The following is a 20,734-nucleotide window of genomic DNA, read 5'->3' on the forward strand; positions in this document are numbered from 1 at the left end:
GCTTGTCTCCAGGCACCTCTCAGATTATAACCGTCACCTCCATTAAAATTGACACTGCACATGCAAATTCCTACCACTCCTTTTAGTACTGAATCTCAGTGATCTAACAGAGGGAGGTGACCTTTGTTTTTCCAAAGTAAACTTGGTGCCCCTGTGTAACACTATATTCCTCTATTGATGATTCCAATTTTTGATCATTGAGATTATTTTATGCTAGGATCCTGCTGGAAAAAATCTTTGATGTCAGTAGTGCAGATTGTTTTCATAATACCATAATGGCATTGGACTGTCTCCTGGCCCTACATCATTCAGTGACAGTTCCTCCATACTATCATAGCTATGCATCAGTCACTCTGTGAATGCATTTGTTGTGCTCTGTACTGATATTTGTGGATAACAGTTACACACTGGTATTTTGGGAATAGATTATTGTATAGATGTTTGAGTAATGATGAACACAAAAGTCAGAATGCATTTTTATAGACAGTGATTGGTACCAACTGGTATTCCAAATATTATGAAAGTGATTGAACAAAACTATTCCAATTTGCAGATGTGGGTCATAATTATCTCTATGACTTACTGTTTCATTAGACAGTTTTCTTTTGTTGACTGTTAAAATCTGTCATCATTATCTATTCTGTAACATTTATTACATGTAGCCTGTCTTCCCAGAAACTGCAAGAAATATTGCTGCTCTGCATGTAGAATATAGAGACCCCCCCCCAATTTATTTCTTATTCTTCTATTCCAACTGAGTGAGGTGGTAGAGTGATTAGCACACTAGACTCACATTCAGAAGGTTGACAGTTTCAATTCCAGTCCAGCCATCCAGAGCTAGGTTTCCTGCAATTACACTAAATTACTTAAGGGAAATGCTGAGACATTTCCTTTGAAAAGGGCATGGCTGATTTCCTTCCCCATCCTTTCCTAATCTGAGCCTGTCCTCTGTCTCTAATGACCTCATTGTCAATGACATGTTAAACTCTAATCTACTTACTTACCAGCCTTCTTCTTCTCCTTCTTCTTCTTCTTCTTCTTCAACATCTCTCGTTCTTCCATTTATTTATTTATTCTTTGGAACTACTTACTGATGAAACAAGAGTCCATTATACCCATATCGTTAACAAAGGGATTATTACATATCCTTTAAATAAAGCAACAAGTGGATAATATAATGGAAATAACATGATGTTAGAGATGTTGTTATCTGATGCTGGAAGTCTGAAACAGTGGTCACATAAACAATCAATTATAGAGAGGGTACAGAATGATTAGAAAACTAAAGGAACAATGGTATTTACTTACTATTTATCTTAATCAGTGATAATATTAGCTATAATCATGATTGAATTTTCTCATGTTGAGAATTTATAGCAAGCCACATGTTTTACTTGGTAAAAAAACTTTCTTTAGCCAATATCACATACATTCTTTTTTATTTTTGACAGTGATTTCCACAAATGTAAGTTTCACTTTGTGGTTCTCAAAAATTTTGTTACAGAACATGTTCATTGTGAATTAGAACCTTATGCCATGTTGTCGTGATGGTGCTACATTTTATCCACCATTATGACAACATGGCATGAGTTTCTATTTCACAATGAATACATTTTTTTTTAAAAAAATTTTGGAAGACCAGAAAATGACAGCTTCATCTGTCAAAACTGGCTGTCAAAAATAAAAAAGAATGTCTGCGATCATGGCTATAGAAGATTTTTTACCATGTTTGTAATCATGATAATTATTTTGTGAAAATCAGTGTACATATCCAACGACTCCCCAGTGCAATTAACAGTCCACTTCTTCACATGTAATATTTAGACTAAAGGGTCACTGTGGTTATTAACCTTCTGCTTTTCAAGCTAGATAATACTAATTACTGTGCATTCATATGTTTTGAGATTGGTAATCTGTTCTGTCTGTTATGTACAGATCTGAATCAACCATCTTTGGGTGGAGACATAGATGGAGGTGGACAAGGTGGATGTGGATTTAGCAGTGGGAATGGTGGTCTCATCAACATTGGAAGTGGCAACACAGAAAAACTAGATACACCCCCACTATCCCCACTCTTTCCAGAAGAAGTGAATCCTCATATTGCAGTCACCCCTAGAGCTGGGAAAATAACAACACTTCACCATCAAAGGTCTTTGCCTAACTTTGAAATACGACACCATACCAATTTTCCAAGCAAATCATCCAGCTTTGAAAGAAGGATGCCAGAGTCAAGGTACTAATAATACATATAGTGCAGAATCTACAGCTAAATACTGTGCTTGATGCATGCCTCACTGGTAGCTGAATAGCACTGGACCTATATAACTCCCAAAAATTAAGCTTTTTAATGCTGACAATTTAATGTGACCAGTTATTTTAACTACTAAACTTATTAATTTTTATGATGTTTGGTCAAGTGATTGAGAGTTTAATAATTAAACTGTAGTACAAAATGTCCATGAAATATGAATTTCCTATTTTGTAAATAGTGAACATTGTACAGTGTTGCTGTGTATAGTTTGTGCCATTTAGTTGCTCTGATTTGCAATGACAGTTTTAGTAAATGTATATTCCATACCAATAGACATTACTTTCTGAGAACTAGATGACCAAGAGTAACACCAGCTTAAAAGTCTTTATGGCCACTAATCTCAAAATGTTTCAAATGGCTCTGAGCACTATGGGACTTAACATTGATGGTCATCAGTCCCCTAGAACTTAGAACTACTTAAACCTAACTAACCTAAGGACATCACACAACACCCAGTCATCACGAGGCACAGAAAACCCTGCTGGGAATCGAACCCGGGTGCAGGAAGCGAGAACGCTACCCACTAATCTCATTCTCACACATTGGAATGTGTCAAAGTGTTCACTCAAGACCCCAGTAAGCCTCATCATCAACTTCTCACAGTTACCAAACTTGCTGACATACACTGCCAGACAGAAAAACTAAAGCACTCAGAAGATATGGTGATTTTGTACATGTAGACACGATTGGCAGGTATGTAACTGATTAGAGTTGCAAATCTCTGTGGCAGATAGAATGGCCACCATAGTGTAGTGTTGTTGCCAGGTCTTGTAGTGTATATAAGGAGCAAGAACTGCATCAGATGTTGAGTGATCGCTATGAACAACATGGAGATACTGCTTGCTTACAAGAGACAGTGGTATCAGTATCTGGCAGAGTTTGAAAGGGGACATATTTTGTGTCTCCATTTGGGTGGCTGCTCAACTCTTATAATATTTATATTTCTGTGGCATTAGGATGTGACAGTAGCCTGATGTTGGAACTGCATGTGAGCAGTATGGCAGGCATACTAATCATAAAGTTTCCAGTCAACAACATCAGACTACCACAAGGGGGATTGCCCTCTTGTGCATATTTTAAACCCTTCACATCCCTACCTACCACCTAAGGATAAATAATGAACTCTGTTCAACTTTTGTGTCATCCTCACCATTGGTCAGAGACTAGCAGCAGCTGGACTAGGAAATGACAGTCCCATGCGTAAGCTGCTGTTAACATGACAATACAAAAGGCTGCATTTTAAGTGTTGCTTTGCTCGGGGAGCTTGGGCTTTTGATGAATGGCATCACATTATGGCAGCAACTTCTGGACTTGATGGACATCTTGCATCTTTGTGTGCTACCTCTAATGTGACAGCTTTGTGGTGCCATTTTTCATCAGAACAATGCTCACCCACAAATAGCGTGTGTCTGTGTGAATTGTCTGTGTGACGTTGAGCTACTCCCATGACCACCAAGGCCCCTAGCGATCTGTCCATCTGTACCCCATAGAACATACGAGGGGTGACCCAAAAGAAACCGTACCCTTAGGGCACTGCCACTCATAGACAAAGTGCAGGGTTCTCATGCTAGATGGTGTTAGTAGAGACCTTCATGAAACAGCTGTGCAGACAGTGTCAGTGTAGAGCTGAACGTGCAAGTGTGGTATTGTGTTTCTCTGACTGTTGGCAGGTTACCTCTGCGAAGTCATTATGGCAACTTTAAAAGAACAAAGAGTGTGTGTGAAATTTTGTTTCCTGCTTAAAGAAAACTGCAACAGAGACACACCAAATGCTTCAGGAAGCTTTCCAGGAGGATGCTATGAGCCGCACACAGGTTTTTGAGTGGTTTGGGCGCTTTAAACGTGGTGAGATGTGTGTTGAAGACCAAGCTCATTCTGGACGCCCTTCAACATCACAAAATGAGTAGAACATTGAAAAGGTCCGCCAAAAGAGCAACGAGGATCATCGCCAAACGATCAACCAAATTTCAGCAGAGACACGAGTCAGTTGGAGCTCATGCCAGCGGATTTTGAGTGAGGATTTGCACATGAGACGTGTTGCTGCTAAATTTGTTCCGCGCCTTCTCACACAGGAGCAAAAAACAATCCGCATGAATGTGTGTCAGGACATGAAAACAGAGATTGCACTTGATCCAAACTTCTTGAACAAAGTCATTACAGGGGATGAGAATTGGTGTTATGGGTATGACCCAGAAACCAAGCAAGTGTAAAACCAGTGGAGGACTCCAACTCTCCCAGACCAAAAAAATCAAGGCAAATGAGGTCAAATGTGAAGACAATGATCATTGTCTCTTTTGATGTTTGTGGAATTGTCCATCGCTAATTCATACCCCCTGGCCAGACTCTTAACCAGCACTTTTACTTGGATGTTTTAAGGCGTCTTCGAGAGGATGTGAGGAGGAAATGCTTGGAACTTTGGTGATCAGGTGACTGGTTTCTGCATCACGACAGCGCTCCAGCACACACGGCCTTACGAGTGACCCACTATTTGGCATCTCAGAGGTGGTCTGTTGTTCCCCACACTCTGTATTCACCGGACCTAGCCCCGTGTGACTTTTTCCTATTACTACAAATGAAAAAAACGCTAAAAGGGAAGCATTATGACGATGTGGAGGTGGTAAAAACAGCTTTGCAAAGGGCACTGGACAATATCAAACTTGAAGAGTTCCAAACATGCTTCCAATAGTGGGAGAAAGAGACTTTACAAGTGCATCACATGTAATGGAGAGTATTTTGAAGGTGACTGAAGTAATTTTGTAAAAAGTTTCATCAATAACTTTTTTATGACAACAATTTGGTTTCTTTTGGGTCCCCCCTCGTACGTGGGACCAGCTTGAACATCAACCCCATCACAGTGCAAATTAAGGACCAATTACAGCTTGCCATAGGGCTCTCTGACAACTGTTTTACATATCGATCTACAAGCTTTCCTGCATTGTACCAATCTCAGAATTCCTGTGAGACCTGCAATCCTTTCTCACCTTTCCTGCCCCATCCTTAACCTGCCTGCCAACTTGCTCATATTCCCAAGCTCAACCAACTTGCACATCAATTGTGGCTTGTTCCAGAGTTCCCATTGTAAAGTTTTATGCTCTTAAGGACCAATACTTTTAGACTGTTATCCACAGACCAGGAACATGAAATAATTCCCCAGTTGGCTCACCACAATTTGGATGCCTTTATCACCTACTGTTATCTGTGTCAGCATCAATGCCATCTCCTTGTATACCAACATTTACAATTCAATTACATAGCATTTTCACCATCGAACATTACCTATCTCAAAGTATGGTTGAGTCCAAATTCACCAACTCCTTCCTGGCAACAATAACTATGTACACATCCTCAACCAAAACTTCTTCTTCTTTGAATGCAGAAACTGCAAAATATTCAACAATACATGCAGGGGCCTGTTCATTGGCCAATTAGAATAATGTATAGTATGCTTCCAGAATTCTAATTCCTTCATGTTGTTTGAATTTGCTGATAACATATTTTCTACCTGAATTTGAAGTGCTGTGCTGCAATACAATCATGTTGTATAAAACCAAAAATGCCACACAAATGAATATACTGAAAATAATTATTAGCCACAAATGCTAGCAAAATTCTGCACCTGTGTACTCCTCTTTCTTATTATTTGTGTTGCATTACCTTCTCTGATTTCTTTACAGATCAAAATGAAATAACTTTTTGTTATACAAAATAACAATGAATTCTTTAATACTTAACTGCAGACTAATATTTTTATAATAGCTCATAGGTGTAAATAAATACAAATTTTCAGTTAAACCATTGGTATATTTATCCATTCACACACAATTGTATTTAAGGCCAGCAGTTTTAATAAATAATTGGATTTTTTAAAATTCATTCTGAGATGAGATCAGTTCAAATACAAGCAACCGACTGTCCAATAGCAATTTTTACAAACATAAATTGTCTGTGCAGGTACAACATCCCATAGAATAAACACAATTATTTTTAAATAACATAAATAATTTAGCTGACAGTCCTTTCTGTTAACAGAGAAAAAAAGAAACAAAAAGTGATTATAAACTGTGAGAGTAATCTCCTTCTTCAAGTAGTCTTCTTGCTCATTTCAGAGGGACATAGTAACATATGCTTGTAGGTTATTATCCCAATCACAAATCAGTTTAACTCCTGATTGACAATAAATTCATTAACCAGGTAATAACATGAACAAACTCTCCTTATGGTTCTGAGTCAAATTCATTTCTGTATGTAGATCTCCTTAGTTACCAAGTTCTACAAACATGGAACTTCACTACAGATGGAGCTCTGCAGACTTTGAGCCCCTGCCTGCTTACCTGCTGTGACATCATGATGCCCCCAGAATATCTTCAACATAAATCACCAACTCACCAATCTTAACACAACCTAATTTTCTTTTTCCTATAAGTATTATTACATATATGATACATGTCTTTTGTAGGAAATGGAGTTATGGAGCTGAGTGGCCATCTCAAGTAAACTTCAGAGGCAAAGTCACACCACTGTCATCTTTTGAGAATTACTGCAGAACTGAAAACAAATGAGATAACTTGGTACAGGAAAAGTCAAACACAAAATAAAAGAAAAGAACTCTGATGTAAGGATCAATGTGGATTCTACATTTACTGAATGTGTGAAATGCAGACTTCTGTTTTCATTAATGAGAATTAGCAGATTGTAGACAGAACAAACTAGGTTGATTCAGTGTTTAGTGTCTTGCAGAAAGCAGGAAGTGTAGTCACCCAAGTAAAGAAGATTTGCTTGTGAAATATCAGATCATGTATGTGACTTGATAAACACTACCTAGCTAAAAGAAATCAGTATGGTGCTCATATTGGAGAGGAAGTAGTGTCCAGCGTACCTCAAAGAAATGTGGTAGGAATACTGTAGTTTATGATGTACTGGGTGTTTCCATGATGATGATACAAAATTTGTTAGATAATGGTGTGGGAAAAATCTGTCACTATAATACAGTGACTGTAAATTACAGTTTGAACCAAAAAATTAAAAAGTTGACAGTCTAGATTACAATATATTATTAATTTTTAATTCCGGTATCCAGTTTTGGTCTGTGTGACTATCTTCAGACCATAGTCTCAGATAACATGAAGAACTGTACATTGAGCTCCTCTGAGTATCAACTGTTACATGTCACCAGCTGCATAGTATGTTTAATAAAACTACTCATTTAAGACTACTGCTGTTGAATACATGATACTTCTTTATGCCGCATGATCTGAACACAGTTTGTCACAAAGAAAAAGAAAACCTGATACTTAACATATTATAACACATAAACTCTTTAACTCTGTGCTTTATTAACAAATTCAACATTTCTTTCAAATAACATAGAAATTTTTTCTTGTATTTTAGTTACTCAATTGAAGCAGAAACAACTGAATCAGAACTGGCAGCTATTCCAGAAAGTCCAAAATCTGATAGTACACTTCATGGCAGCATACAGGTAAATTTACATGCCCTTTTTATGGGTATTCCATTACTGTCTCTATAATGATCTAGTGTGCACCTTAATTCAGTATTTTGTAAGATGACAACTCAAAGTCATCACTAAGAACAAAAATAAAGATAAGTGTATGTTTTAATGATAGCAGAATATAATTTATTGTATTGAAAAAATTTACTAGAATGTCACGTCATTAAATGTGGTAATAAATGAAAGTGCAGTACATAAAAACAACAATTACAAAATGCTGCAATGATTAAAAACTCACTTTAAATGTTCAAAAATGATGACAGGCAAGGATTTGGTGATATAGTTTAGGAAGAATCATTCAAACATGAACCTATCCTAATACTACAATATGAGTGAGTCACAGTCGTCATTTGTCAACTCATACAAATACTCATGTGTAAAAATTTGTGAGGATATGAAATGGAATGATTACTTAGTCACAGTTGTAGGTAAAGCACATGACAGATGCAGTTCATTGGTGGAATATGAGAGGAATGCAATCAGTCATCATACAAACTGTGTGCAATGCAAGATTTGCACCTGGAAGCCAAAACTGGTACTAATTTTTTTTTCGTCATTAATCAGTTTTATATTAACACATTAACATATGTACCAAATTTCGCTGCCATATGATAATTACAATCCACACTGGACCTCTGTCAGTTGCTGCACTTTAATTTTAATTGCCCGGTGTATTAGGTTATGATATATCTGATACCCACTTAGTGTTTACTGCATTCCTGGATGCATAGGTTTAGTGCTTCTTGATCACCAATTGAAACTACTTTCTAGTTTAAGGCTTAAAACTTTTGCACAATATTTGTGCAATGCCACAATAAATAATGTGCAATACATAATATTTTGTTAGATGAATTCTATTATTGCAGTTACTTTTTTGATTTCCCAGTGGAAGAATGAAGTAATGTGCTAAACAAACCTTCTTCCATGAAAAATATCTCCCATAAAACTATAGTAAGAGCACGTGATAACACCCAGTCAATTGAAATTCCATAAAAAATAAAACAATAAAAGTTTTGTGACTATATTATGTTCCAAGAGGTGAATTTGTGAGATAATAATCGCAATATTAGAACAAAAATTATTTAAAAAATTGCCATAGGGATATGCGTAATAGTGATGTAACTCAATACATTTGTAAAACATCTCAAAATATTTATTTATTTGTTTCTTCACCTTCAAACATTTTAAATGTTATTGATCAAAATATTTAGGGGAAAGTTGGTTTAAGTGCTCACCCTAAGGATTATGTTTTTCTTTGGCATGTCATAGATCAGCATATGTAATATACATGTATAAACTGTATACATCCCATAAGTATAAAACAGTTATTATTCAAATCCTCATTTTGTGGTGGAAAAGTGAACTGTAGTGAATGTTTCCAAAATGGCCATTTTACCTAATAGGTAGGACAAAGTGCTCAGAGACAGTTAAAAGGAAAAATAAGGCTCAAATGAAGTGGTATATGTTCAATAGGGCTTTTGCTTGGATGTCTCATCTAAACTGTGCCAATCAATCCTAGCCTGCCCACTTTTTCTCTTTCTTGAATGGATGTGGTACATCATTATGCTCAGCAATATGAGATGTCAAGTGACATAAATCAGTTTCTCATATGCCATAATGTCTTCATACCATATGAAAAATATAGTTATGGAGTTCTTCCTCCTGTTCTTGTTTGAATATACATGTGAAATTCTCAAGAAGCTTCTCGTCTTCAGCAGCATGATAGTTTTTAAAAGCTTCTCTTGTAAGTGTATTTCTTAAGACATAATATTTTGGCTGCTGTAGCAATCAGTATCTTTTCTTTTCTGACAGCATCCAGTCCCTATTGCATAGCTTGGGAATCCCATGATTCTTGTTGTGATTTTCTGAAATAATTTGATGGCATTGTAAATTGCCAGGTTCCTTACTGTACCTACACACTCATTAGTGTGAGTTAGCAATAAGAATGGGTACTGGACTATGTACATATTGAAGGCATGGCTCAATGAGGTCATTGGGTCGAGCCGTACACATCTGCTTTATGTCCAGTAGCAAACACAGCTAAATAATCTTCATTAAATTATGAACTTATAGTGTAATAAATTAATCACAGAACAGTTATATGAATAAATTAATCATGTCTGCAGCTCGTGGTCTCGCGGTCGCGTTCTTGCTTCCCAAGCACAGGGTCCCGGGTTCAGTTCCCGGTAGGGTAGGGGATTTTCACCTGACTCGAGATGACTGGGTGTTTGTGTTATCCTCATCATTTCATCATCATTCTTGAAAAATGGTGAAATTGGACTGAGCAACATTTGGAATTGTGTACGGGCGCTGATAATGATGCAGTTGAGCACCCCACAAACCAAACATCATCATCATAAGTTAATAATAATAAATTTTAGTAGGATCAATGATCATAAATGATAAAATTTGGAAATTTTGCAAATAAATGTAGACAGAAACATGAGTTTAAAGTTGCACAAGTCTAATAATTTGTTCAGAAATGAAGCAAAGTTATACAGAAATGATGGCCCTAAAAATATACTTAAAGAAGGTTACAGAATAACAAATAGTGAACACCAGTTTATATTGTGTAAAATGTAGCAGGAAATGTAATAGAGTTCCCAATATTTTGACAATTCATTGCTAGGTTGAAAGTTACTAGTTGAATTTTACTTCGCATAAGACTGCTTCTTTCATGCCCCAAAAACAGAAGTATTACAGAAAATGGATAGTGTGATTCTCTTGTCAAAAGTGTTGAACAGCTCGTTGTGTAAAGAATGTTATAAAAAGGTGATGAAAGGAATCTTCACGAAAGGTATGCCAAAATAAACTTAAAATACATCAGTGTATTTATGGACATGTCTCAACTGTTTACATTTTGAAAAATCTGAAGTTTAGAAAGTGGTGAAAACAAAAAGCGAAATTATCAAGATATTACAAGGTGATATTGAGGCGTTGAAAAGTGAAGTCTTGACTCTAAAGCAAAAAAATGAAAAATTATTATGAAAACAAGAAAACAGTGTGTCCAAAACTGTGAAACAAAAACAAAACAACATTGTGACAATTTGTGTGCATATACTAGCAGTGGAGTGAAACATTAAAATGGTGACTCCAGAGAAAAACGAAATGATAAATAACATAAGTAAGGTAATAGTGTTGGTGGACAGCCATGGTTGTGGACTAGTGGAAATTTTCAACCAGACCACACAACTAAAATCAAGAGATATTACTAAACCAAACACCCCATTTTCTGAAGTAGAGAAGCTAGGACAATCTCCCGATTGTACCAGTCTTAATCAAAATAATTTTGTTGTATTATTAGGAGGGTCAAATGATGTATATAAAAATAAAACTGAAAAGGTCATACAAAGTCTGAAAAGATGCTTAAGCCACATTACTCACACAAATGTGGTAGTATGCAATATTCCACATAGATACGACTTACCAAAATTGTCCTGTGTGAACAAAGAAATTGCAGGGGCAAATAAACATCTGTTAGGAGTATGTAAGCATTTCAGAAACATGGTGACTGTAGACATTAGCAATATTGGTTGAAAATTTCATACTGTCCATGGCTTAAATCTTAACTTTTTGGGGAAACAGGCGATAGCCAAACAAATAGCCAATATTGCGTCAGAAAGGCAGAAAAAATCCTCTGATAAAAAGCTGATTCTTTGTTGGCATTACCCTCTCAATTCAAGTGCACAGAAAAATTCAATTGACTGTAAATCAAAACAACAAAGTCATTCTTCATTAGAGGAAACAAAAGAAATGGAAAACAATACAAAAAATATAAACCAATCAAGTGCTACTGAAGAAGTGAATCTGACATCAAAAACATCAAATAATCCTCTGCAGGAGAAAAAGAAGAAAGCAAAATCACCATCTAACAATGACCAACAGAAGAGGAATAAGACAGCAGTTCCAGTACCGAGAGGGAAGATTACCACCTCACCAGAAGTGAAGTGCTCAGCATCAAAGGAGACAACAATGTTTCAGATACCGAGGAGGAATGCAGTAACTCCAGCTCACTTAAGTGATTTTTTTCTGATGGGTGCCATAAAAAGGACAAAAAGTTAAGTACAGGACGAGTAAATACCTCAGTCAATACATTAATAATTACACATCAAAACATTCAATCAATCAAAAACAAACTCTTAAACTTACAAGTAGCTATGGAAAGCATTGGTATAAGGCCTACTGTTCTCTGTGTAACTGAACATTGGCTAAAAAACAATGAAATAACTTGTATAAACTTAGACAATTATAAGCTAGTATCGTACTTTTGCAGAAAGAATTTAAAAAATAGTGGTAGCTGCATATTTGTTAGAGATTGCACCTCCTGCTCTGCAACTGCAATTCCATTGGAAATATATGCAACTGAAAAACATTTTGAGTGTAGTAGTATAAGAACTGAACTGAAAAATGTAACCTATGTAATAATGTCTTTACACAGAGCTCCAAGTGGTGATTTCAGTATGTTCATAAAAAACCTTGATAAGCTGCTATCACAATTTTGGAAGAAAAAGTTAATTTTATGTGGAGACTTGAATATTGACTCCCTATCTGAATCAAAATATAAAACGTAACTAGGGATCTTACTTATAATGTATGGTTTACATAACACAATTCAAAACTATATGAGAATAGGTATGAACACTCAAACTGCCATTTATTACATAATTACAAATATTCAGTCTGGCAGATATAATTGCCTAATAGAAGACATGAATTTATCAGATCACAACTCACAGACAGTAATAATAAAAGAAGCAGGGAAATTATATTCCCTCAACTTTATCCCTTACAGAGATATGAGAAGTTCTAACATAACAGACCTAAAGATAAATCTATAAAATGAAAAGTGGCCAGAAATGTACTTATATAATAGTGTTAACTGTTTCCTACATATATATTTAAAAATCATTGAAGAGTGTTTGCCAACCAAAACTCAACCAATAAAGAAACAGCAAGGAAATCTGCCATGGCTAACAAAAGGTCTATTAGTATCCTGTAAGAAGTTGAAACTTCTTCATGCAATTTGGAAAGCTCCAGATAGGCCTATTTATTTTGTTGAATATTATAGAGCCTATAAAAAGATTTACAATAAAACTTTAGTAGCTACAAAAAAACTGTATAATGGAAATGTTATTACACAAGCTCCCAACAAAGTCAGAAGCACTTGGAAGATAATAAACAGAGAAGCAGGAAAGTCATCAGCAAATAACAAATACAGCTTAAGCCTAAAAATCGATAATGTTGTAACAGAAGATCCAATAATCATTAGCAACACTTTCAACCAATATTTTACCAGAATCTGCCAACAACTTGCATAGGGTAATAATAGTGATTCTCTGCAATCCCAAAAACTAGTTGAGAATAAACAAAAGTCACCCCTAACTCATGTTACCTGTATCCTCAACTGAACAAGAGATAAGAAAAATAATAGAGAAACTAAAAAATAAAGCATCCACAGACATAAATGGACTGTCAAATAAAAGTTTGAAGCTAACTATTAGGGAAACTGCTAAACCCCACTGTCACTTAGTCAACTCATGTCTCAAAAAGGAATCTTCCCAGATAGAATGAAGATTGCCATAGTACTATCACTATTAAAAAAAAAAGGTGATCACATGTGCCCTGATAATTACAGACCAGTTAGCCTCCTTCCCATTTTGCCAAAGATCCTAAAAATAATAATATTCATTAGGTTATTGGCATTTTTTGAAAAAAACTCTATCATAAATGGTAGACAGTTTGGGTTTCAGAAGGAAAAATCTTAAGTGTCAGCTGCATTTGAAATTATTAGTATAATCTCTGCAGTCCTGGATCAAGGCCAAATCCCGGTTGGTGTTTTTTGTGACTTATCTAAAGCTTTTGATCTTGTCAATCACCACATATTAATAATGAAGCTACACCACTATGAAATTAGAGGAACTGCTCTTGATATCATAAAATCATTTCTGCAGAACAGAAAACAAGCAGTGGAAGTGTCACACAATCAGGGGAAACAGCTATCAGAACTACAAGATATAAAACAGGGGGTGCAACATGGTAGTATTGTAGGACCCCTCCTTTTCCTTATGTATATAAAGTGAATAGTGAATAGTGTTTTATTCGTCTCATAACATACAATTTCTAATCATATGATTAGTGTACAGGAGACATCCCAAAATAATGGATAACACAACTTAGGCCTAATTGGTACAAAGAATTTGAACACTAATATGATCAGAAATTCCTAGATCTTGACAAAATTTATATCCATCTTCAAATACATAATTCGTTAAAATATTGTAAATGCATGTAGCTGACTGAGCATTTTCTCTTGTAGATTCTGAAAAATTTAATTTGAAGCCATATTTTTTTTTTATTAAGTCTGTAAATTTTGATACCTCACATGTTTCATTCAACATATTGATGTTGAAATCAGCAGCAACTACAATTTTTTTCCTCTTTTCTTTACTGAGGTATTCTAACAAACTCTGAAATTTATGTAGGAAATGCTCAATCGTCACCTTCCCTGGGATTCTATAAATTGTTATTATAACAACATTTAAGTCCTTTAACTCAACACAGCAACCCTCAAAAATACACTCTTCATTAAAATAATTGAAGTCACATCTTACATGGTAATCTAAATCAGAATGAATGAGTATGCACGAACCTCCTCGTGATTTATTTATCCTACAAAAGCTGGTAGCTATCTTGTAGTTTTATTTAAGATTTTTATGGTATCACCACTAAGCCAGTGTTCATTTAAACAAATTACTTTAACATTTAGAAATTCAAATAAAAAAAACTTGTAGCTCATCTAACTTAGAGCTTCTGTCACATGAGTATTAAGCACTTAAACTATTTATATTACAATGCATTGCATAGTTACTACTAAGATTATCAATTTTATTTTTTAAAGACCTAATATTTAATAATGAGCCATTCTCACAAAAGGGTAGGTCTGGATTCTTATGTAACAACCCATCAGCTTGCTCACTTGGCTTGTACATTTCTTTGTCACTTTGATATTGTGTACTTACATCCATAGTTACATTCTTGATGGCACTGGATCTGGATGGTGCTGAAGTGATTTCCCTGGTGCCAGCCATAAAAAATCACAGTTCCTCTCTGGAGCTTTCCTTGTTCTGGAGCTCACACGTACAGCAGCTTGTTTGTCTTCCAGTATTTTTGGAGCTTGGAAAATTTGTGCTTCATTTCTGTTTGGCTTGAACCGTTTCGTAATTTGAGTTAGTTTCCCAGCTTGGATGTTACTTTCTGGCCTATTGGATTTCAACCATTTGACAATGATTGATGGCTATATTTTTCGCTGCATGAAAAGAATGCTTTGTTACTTGCAATTGATTTCCACTTGTCCTGGGTACTTCATTGCACTGTGAAACACAAGTAAAATTTGTTCTCATAAGTACATACTTTCCTAATGCATTCAAATGAAGACCGTGAACTGTATGGAGCCTTCGTCCAAACTGTTTACACATGACCACCTCAGTAAATCATGATGATGCGGGATATTTACAATGAGTACATTTGTGTGAGATAAATTATTGGGGCATTTTCTCAATTCTGTGCTAGCCATGAATGACTCATTTCTATGTACATCATTTGATCCTACCAGCAATACAACAAAGTCATCCTTACACAAATTAGTTACTTCACATAATTTTGTAAGGTTTTTCAGTTCACTTAATGGAGCCCCAGGCTTCACGAAACCATTTGCCCTGTAATTGCATTTTTTGATTAGCACTGTGGCAATTCTTTGGCCATGGCTATTGCCTAACACACATATATTTCCAAATTTTACAATGTTAGCAGTCGGAAGTTAATCGAGCAATGGTTTGTTTACCGATTTACCTTGTAACGTAGATAGTGAATTGATACTCTTTGCAGATGACACAACAAACATAACTGTGACACCGAGGTTACAGGAAGCTATAAATAAAAGTAATCAAACAGTCAAAATGATCACCCATTGGCATGAAGTGAATAGGTTAATTCTCAATTATGAAAAAACTAATGCTGTCCTATTTAGGAACAACTAAAGAAAAACAAGTGAACTAACAAATTTGCAAGAGCTAAATGTAAGAGAATTTGAAAGTGCTAAATTTTTAGGGATCACAGTTGTTTAGGATGGAAAGATCATATTTCCAATATAAGCAGTAAACTTAGCAGTGCTATTTTTGCTCTGAGAAAAATTAAGCCGCTAATAACTGAAGATGATGTGCACATGGTGTATTTTTCATACTTCAGTGCTATAATGAGCTGTGGTATAGAAATCTGGGCCCACTTGACTGAGGTAATTAAAATTTTCAAATTACAAAAGAGAGCAATTAGAATAATAGGAAACAAAAGACAAGAGATAGTTGCAAGCCTCTGTTCAAATAATATAAGATTCTAACCTTCTACAGCTTGTACATATATAAAATTCTGCTCCTTGCTTGGGATCATAAAGATAAATTCAACAAAAATGAAGATGTACACCACCACCACACCAGAAACACCAAGAAATTAAGAATTCCGCAGTGTAACATAACTCAGTATGAGAGAAGCAGTGGTTACATGGCAGTAAAGGTTTACAACTCTTTACCACCACACATCACTAATGACAAATTGAAGGATAAGTTTAAACAGTCAATCAAACAACTGCTATTAGAAATCCCTTTATATTCAATCAGAGAATTTCTTTCAAATGAAAATAACTGAATCAAACAGACTTAGTACACTAAAAGAAAAATGTACACAGGTATAGAGAAAAGAAAAAGTAAAATGTGTTAACTTCTTAACAGCATTGTTTTATCTCAAGATTTTGTTTTTCTACAGTATTATTGATGTTAATTTTTTTTTTTATAAATGTAAAGAAAATGGGATCTAGAATACGTATGTGCTATGTGAATGTATTATATCGTATATATAAAATGATGGACACATAGCATAGAATTATTGCAATTACTAAATGTTCTGTAATTTAGGTACATAGGTTATGTATGCCTCATAAAATCCATTCCATTTACAGTATCTAAAATTTTGTAACTATGATGTTAATGTCCAGAAATGTTGTGGCTAAAATTTAGTAGTAATCTTAGCAAAACTATAGGTAGAATCAGTAAAAGTAATGTATTTTATTGGAAAACTGACAAGGAAAATATGTTCTTGGACTTACTCCATAGATGTACATCATAAGCTGGTATATAAATAAATAAATTACAAAACTTTCCAATCACATAATGTATAATATTGAGTGCTACATCCTCCAGTAGCTTGACATCAGAGTAAAAGTCTGCTACTTCTTCTCCTACATATGTGTCCCCTCTCAGTTCTCCCTTGTGCCCAAAAGTACTTCCACTTCCCAGCATTCTCCAATGACCTACTGTTCCCACCAAAGAGGACTTGAGATGGCTCTCACCAAAAACATGACTTTCTTAAAATGTCATTAAATGTACAAAATTGACCACCATTCTAATGCTAAAAGCATACTAACTAGACTTATTTCAAATAAAAACTTACTTTCTAACATCTCTAATGATATTAAACCCAATATTCTTCAATTCTCCACTTAAACACATATGTATCTAGTGCACTTATAATAAAAAACGACAACTGTAGTAGAATAAACGAAATAATGAACATGGAAAACACCATACTACTTCATTTGGTTGTGTGAATGTGGAAGACCCTTTTGGCTCAACGTATTTGCACAAAAATTACTTAAAACTATTCAATATGCAGGAACTATAGAATGTACAGTGATTTAGCTTGTTTTAATAATAGCTAAGGTGCCATGCTATTATTGAACACCTAGTTGATCTTTCTCGCCCACATAACTTAATATGTAATAAGTGACATATTTTGTAGAAATATTATTAATTTCACTGTAATTTTCAATGTTTTTATTGTTAAAATTGCCATGGCATATTATTAGATGCATAACATTACAGTGATTATTTTGATATGCTTGGATTTGCTCTACAATATTTTCTTGAAGCAATCCAGATTATAAACATATTTAAGAATGTCTGTCTATTGTAAGTCTTAAATTCTTGCCCATCTCTAGATTCAATCACTTTAGAGCAGGTAAGCTGCCAGCATGTTTTCAGTAGCTATTAGTCTAAAAGTCACTAAGTGCACGTGTTAATGCCCCCTTTGTTGCTGACCGCTCAGCCTCACCAGTGTAACTTATGGCCCCAGCCTGGACCCAAAGCTCCTCCATCTGAACCAACATTTAAGTCTAACTATGAAATATTTTGATCAGCTTGCAATTTATCCAGCATAAACATCAAGTTATAGTGTCTTAATATACATCTGTAATAAAAGAACATAGCTTTTCATCAGGTTGTTAATATACTAATGCCTTAATATACTTATTTTATTAAATACTCTTGTTTTATTATCAATTCTGTTGTCTTGAAACAAGGTAAATACATTTAAAGCTATATGTTCACGCAATGTGTCCACATGGCCACTTTAGCCTGTCAGGTGACTGGTTGCTATGCCTGGTTGGACACTATTGTACTAAATGTTATCTGAATATGAAATAACAAAGCCAAAAAAATTCATAAATATGTGGTTTCAAAGGCTAAAACATATGACATTTTACCATCATTACAGATATTAACTGTCTCAATATATATTTTTTAATAGATGCAAAGGAATCTGTCACTTCACTTAGATCAAACGCAGAGAAAATTATAAACATTTCACTGCAGAGGAGTGCTTGCAGTTGACACCACAGAATTCACTGAGAAAACCAACTGCATCTGTTTGAGGAATTTTAAATGTTTTTCATGAGGCTGCAGCACTCTCCAAGAGAATAAAACTTAGTGGCCACATTACCCACATGACAAAGATAGCCATCCTTACTCTGCATATAAAACTAATAAGAGGGATAGATAAAATTTCGTGATATTTACATAAACAATGTAGAGTTACATATAATGTCGAAATCATAAATGAAGGAACCTGTTAACAAACCCTTTGATGCTGAGTATTTGTATTTTCTAGTATCCTCTGGTGTAACACCCTAGTGTGGTAGTATTTGGTCAGAACTTTGTCAATTAAATTTGTTTCCTCAACACTCTTTTACTGAGTAGTATGCTCTTTTTTATTAAACTATTTTGTTAAAATAATTTTAAATGTGCTGTAGAGAACAGAATGGGTGGTTTCTGCAAGTCCGTTTAAAAAACTGAGGTACTATCTGACATAATGTAATCAGCACATTATGTGCATTCCTGTTCCAATGCTTCTGACAGCTGTTGTCACTGTAAATTACAAACATTCAATACTAGATGGTGTGATACAAGGTGCCGACTTGCTAACATCTACAGTGCACGCGCCTGTCAGTCATGCTGCTTACAGTGCCGGCCGCACACGCGACCCTTAGCGGCGCATCTTAATCACGTTGTGCATTCTTAGGACAATTTTATAATGTACAAATATATTTTTATCTTTAACATGAGCACTGTTGCTCTAAACCATTTCATAACTATTTACTCTATTTAAGTATGCTTTCATTGTCTACTGTACCATAGCAGTTAGCTATGATGTAATTTTATTACATATGTTTAATTTAATAATTTTTATATTATTCCAAAACTCTGTTATAGGTAATGTAAAAATGTTTTACTTCTGATGAAGGCTGCCTTAGAGCAGTTGAAACCTAGGTAAAGTTGAAAATTTTTTACCTGTGTACCGAAGAGCTGTATTTTCAAGTAATATTATAAATATATATACTATAGAAGAAATAAATTGATTGTCCAGGTCTTGCATTGTTTTTGCATATTGACATCCTAAGGTTAAATTTATTTAAATTCCCTTTAACACTGAGGAACAACTGTACATACACAGGCTAGGAACTGTCATAATATTAAATTTGCCACACGAAAACAATTTTTGAGTCAGGGCATTTATCCAATACAAGAATTCCATAGGTAAGAAAGGAGTGGAAAAATGCAAAATATGCTTACACGCGTTGCATTTTGCTCACATTATTGCTCAATTTGTACCACAGATAAGTCTCTCAAGACAGCTTAAAGCAAAATTTTTTTCTGTGTAATTCACCCAGCAGCATTTTTGATCTATGTAGAAACCTAATATTGTAATTGTTTTGTAATCTTCATTGGAGACACTTAAATTGTAAACAGCTTCTTCAGTTTCACTATCATTAGTAAGTGAACAGTTTGTCCATAACCAATTGGTACATCTATCCACTGCTACATGTAAGTTATGTCACAGCTCCTCTAGACCATCAGAATGTGTAATTAAAGTTGCATCATCTGTGTATGACACTGCCTTGTGCACCATGAGGGAGAGTAAATTATTAATACAGACTGTGAACAGGGAAGCACCAAGTATTGAACCCTGTGCCTTTTGTAATGTGTAAGCAGTCTGAGCCTTCACTGTTTGTAGTTACTAAATGTTCTCTATGACTTTGAAAAATGAGGTCTAAAACCATTTTGTTAGGAGCTAAGTAGGTTATTTTGTCTGAAGTACTGGTTCATCTATTTGCGCATATGACATTTTATTATTTTTGATATTACTTGTATGAGAAAAATTCTTACATTATCACACATTGAAGACGGATAAATCACCAGCTGGTGCTACATTTAGGTACTATTTTAGGTGAACACAACTGTGACTGCATTTTTTGATCTGGCTTACTGCCAATTTTCTAGAATCAGATTGAGTGTCCATAGGTTGTGGTATCACAGTTGACTCAGCTACAGCTCTACCTTATCATATTGCATTGGTTTTCTTATTGTGATTTATCATTAACAATATTTTTAATAACATTACATGGAAATTATGGAAATATACTACACCAAAAAATATTGATTTTCTACTTTTGGTTTTGCATTAGGCTTCTTTTTGAGCCATTACCAAGCTCTGTGCAGTAAATACAACAAAAGTTATTAATTTTTGTAATT

The 20,734-nt window shown here is 34.9% G+C and overlaps 1 protein-coding gene across 1 annotated transcript in view; it reads left to right on the forward strand.

The window, feature by feature from the left end:
• LOC126183377 (protein unc-79 homolog) overlaps window positions 1-20,734 on the forward strand; it is an 852,060-nt gene that overhangs the window by 451,847 nt on the left and 379,479 nt on the right. Inside the window, 2 exon segments of the mRNA XM_049925310.1 lie at window positions 1,936-2,233; window positions 7,700-7,790. Of these exon segments, the coding sequence (XP_049781267.1) occupies window positions 1,936-2,233; window positions 7,700-7,790 (389 nt within the window).

Source organism: Schistocerca cancellata, chromosome 4 (assembly GCF_023864275.1).
Source record: "Schistocerca cancellata isolate TAMUIC-IGC-003103 chromosome 4, iqSchCanc2.1, whole genome shotgun sequence".
NCBI classification, from domain to species: Eukaryota; Metazoa; Arthropoda; class Insecta; order Orthoptera; family Acrididae; genus Schistocerca; species Schistocerca cancellata.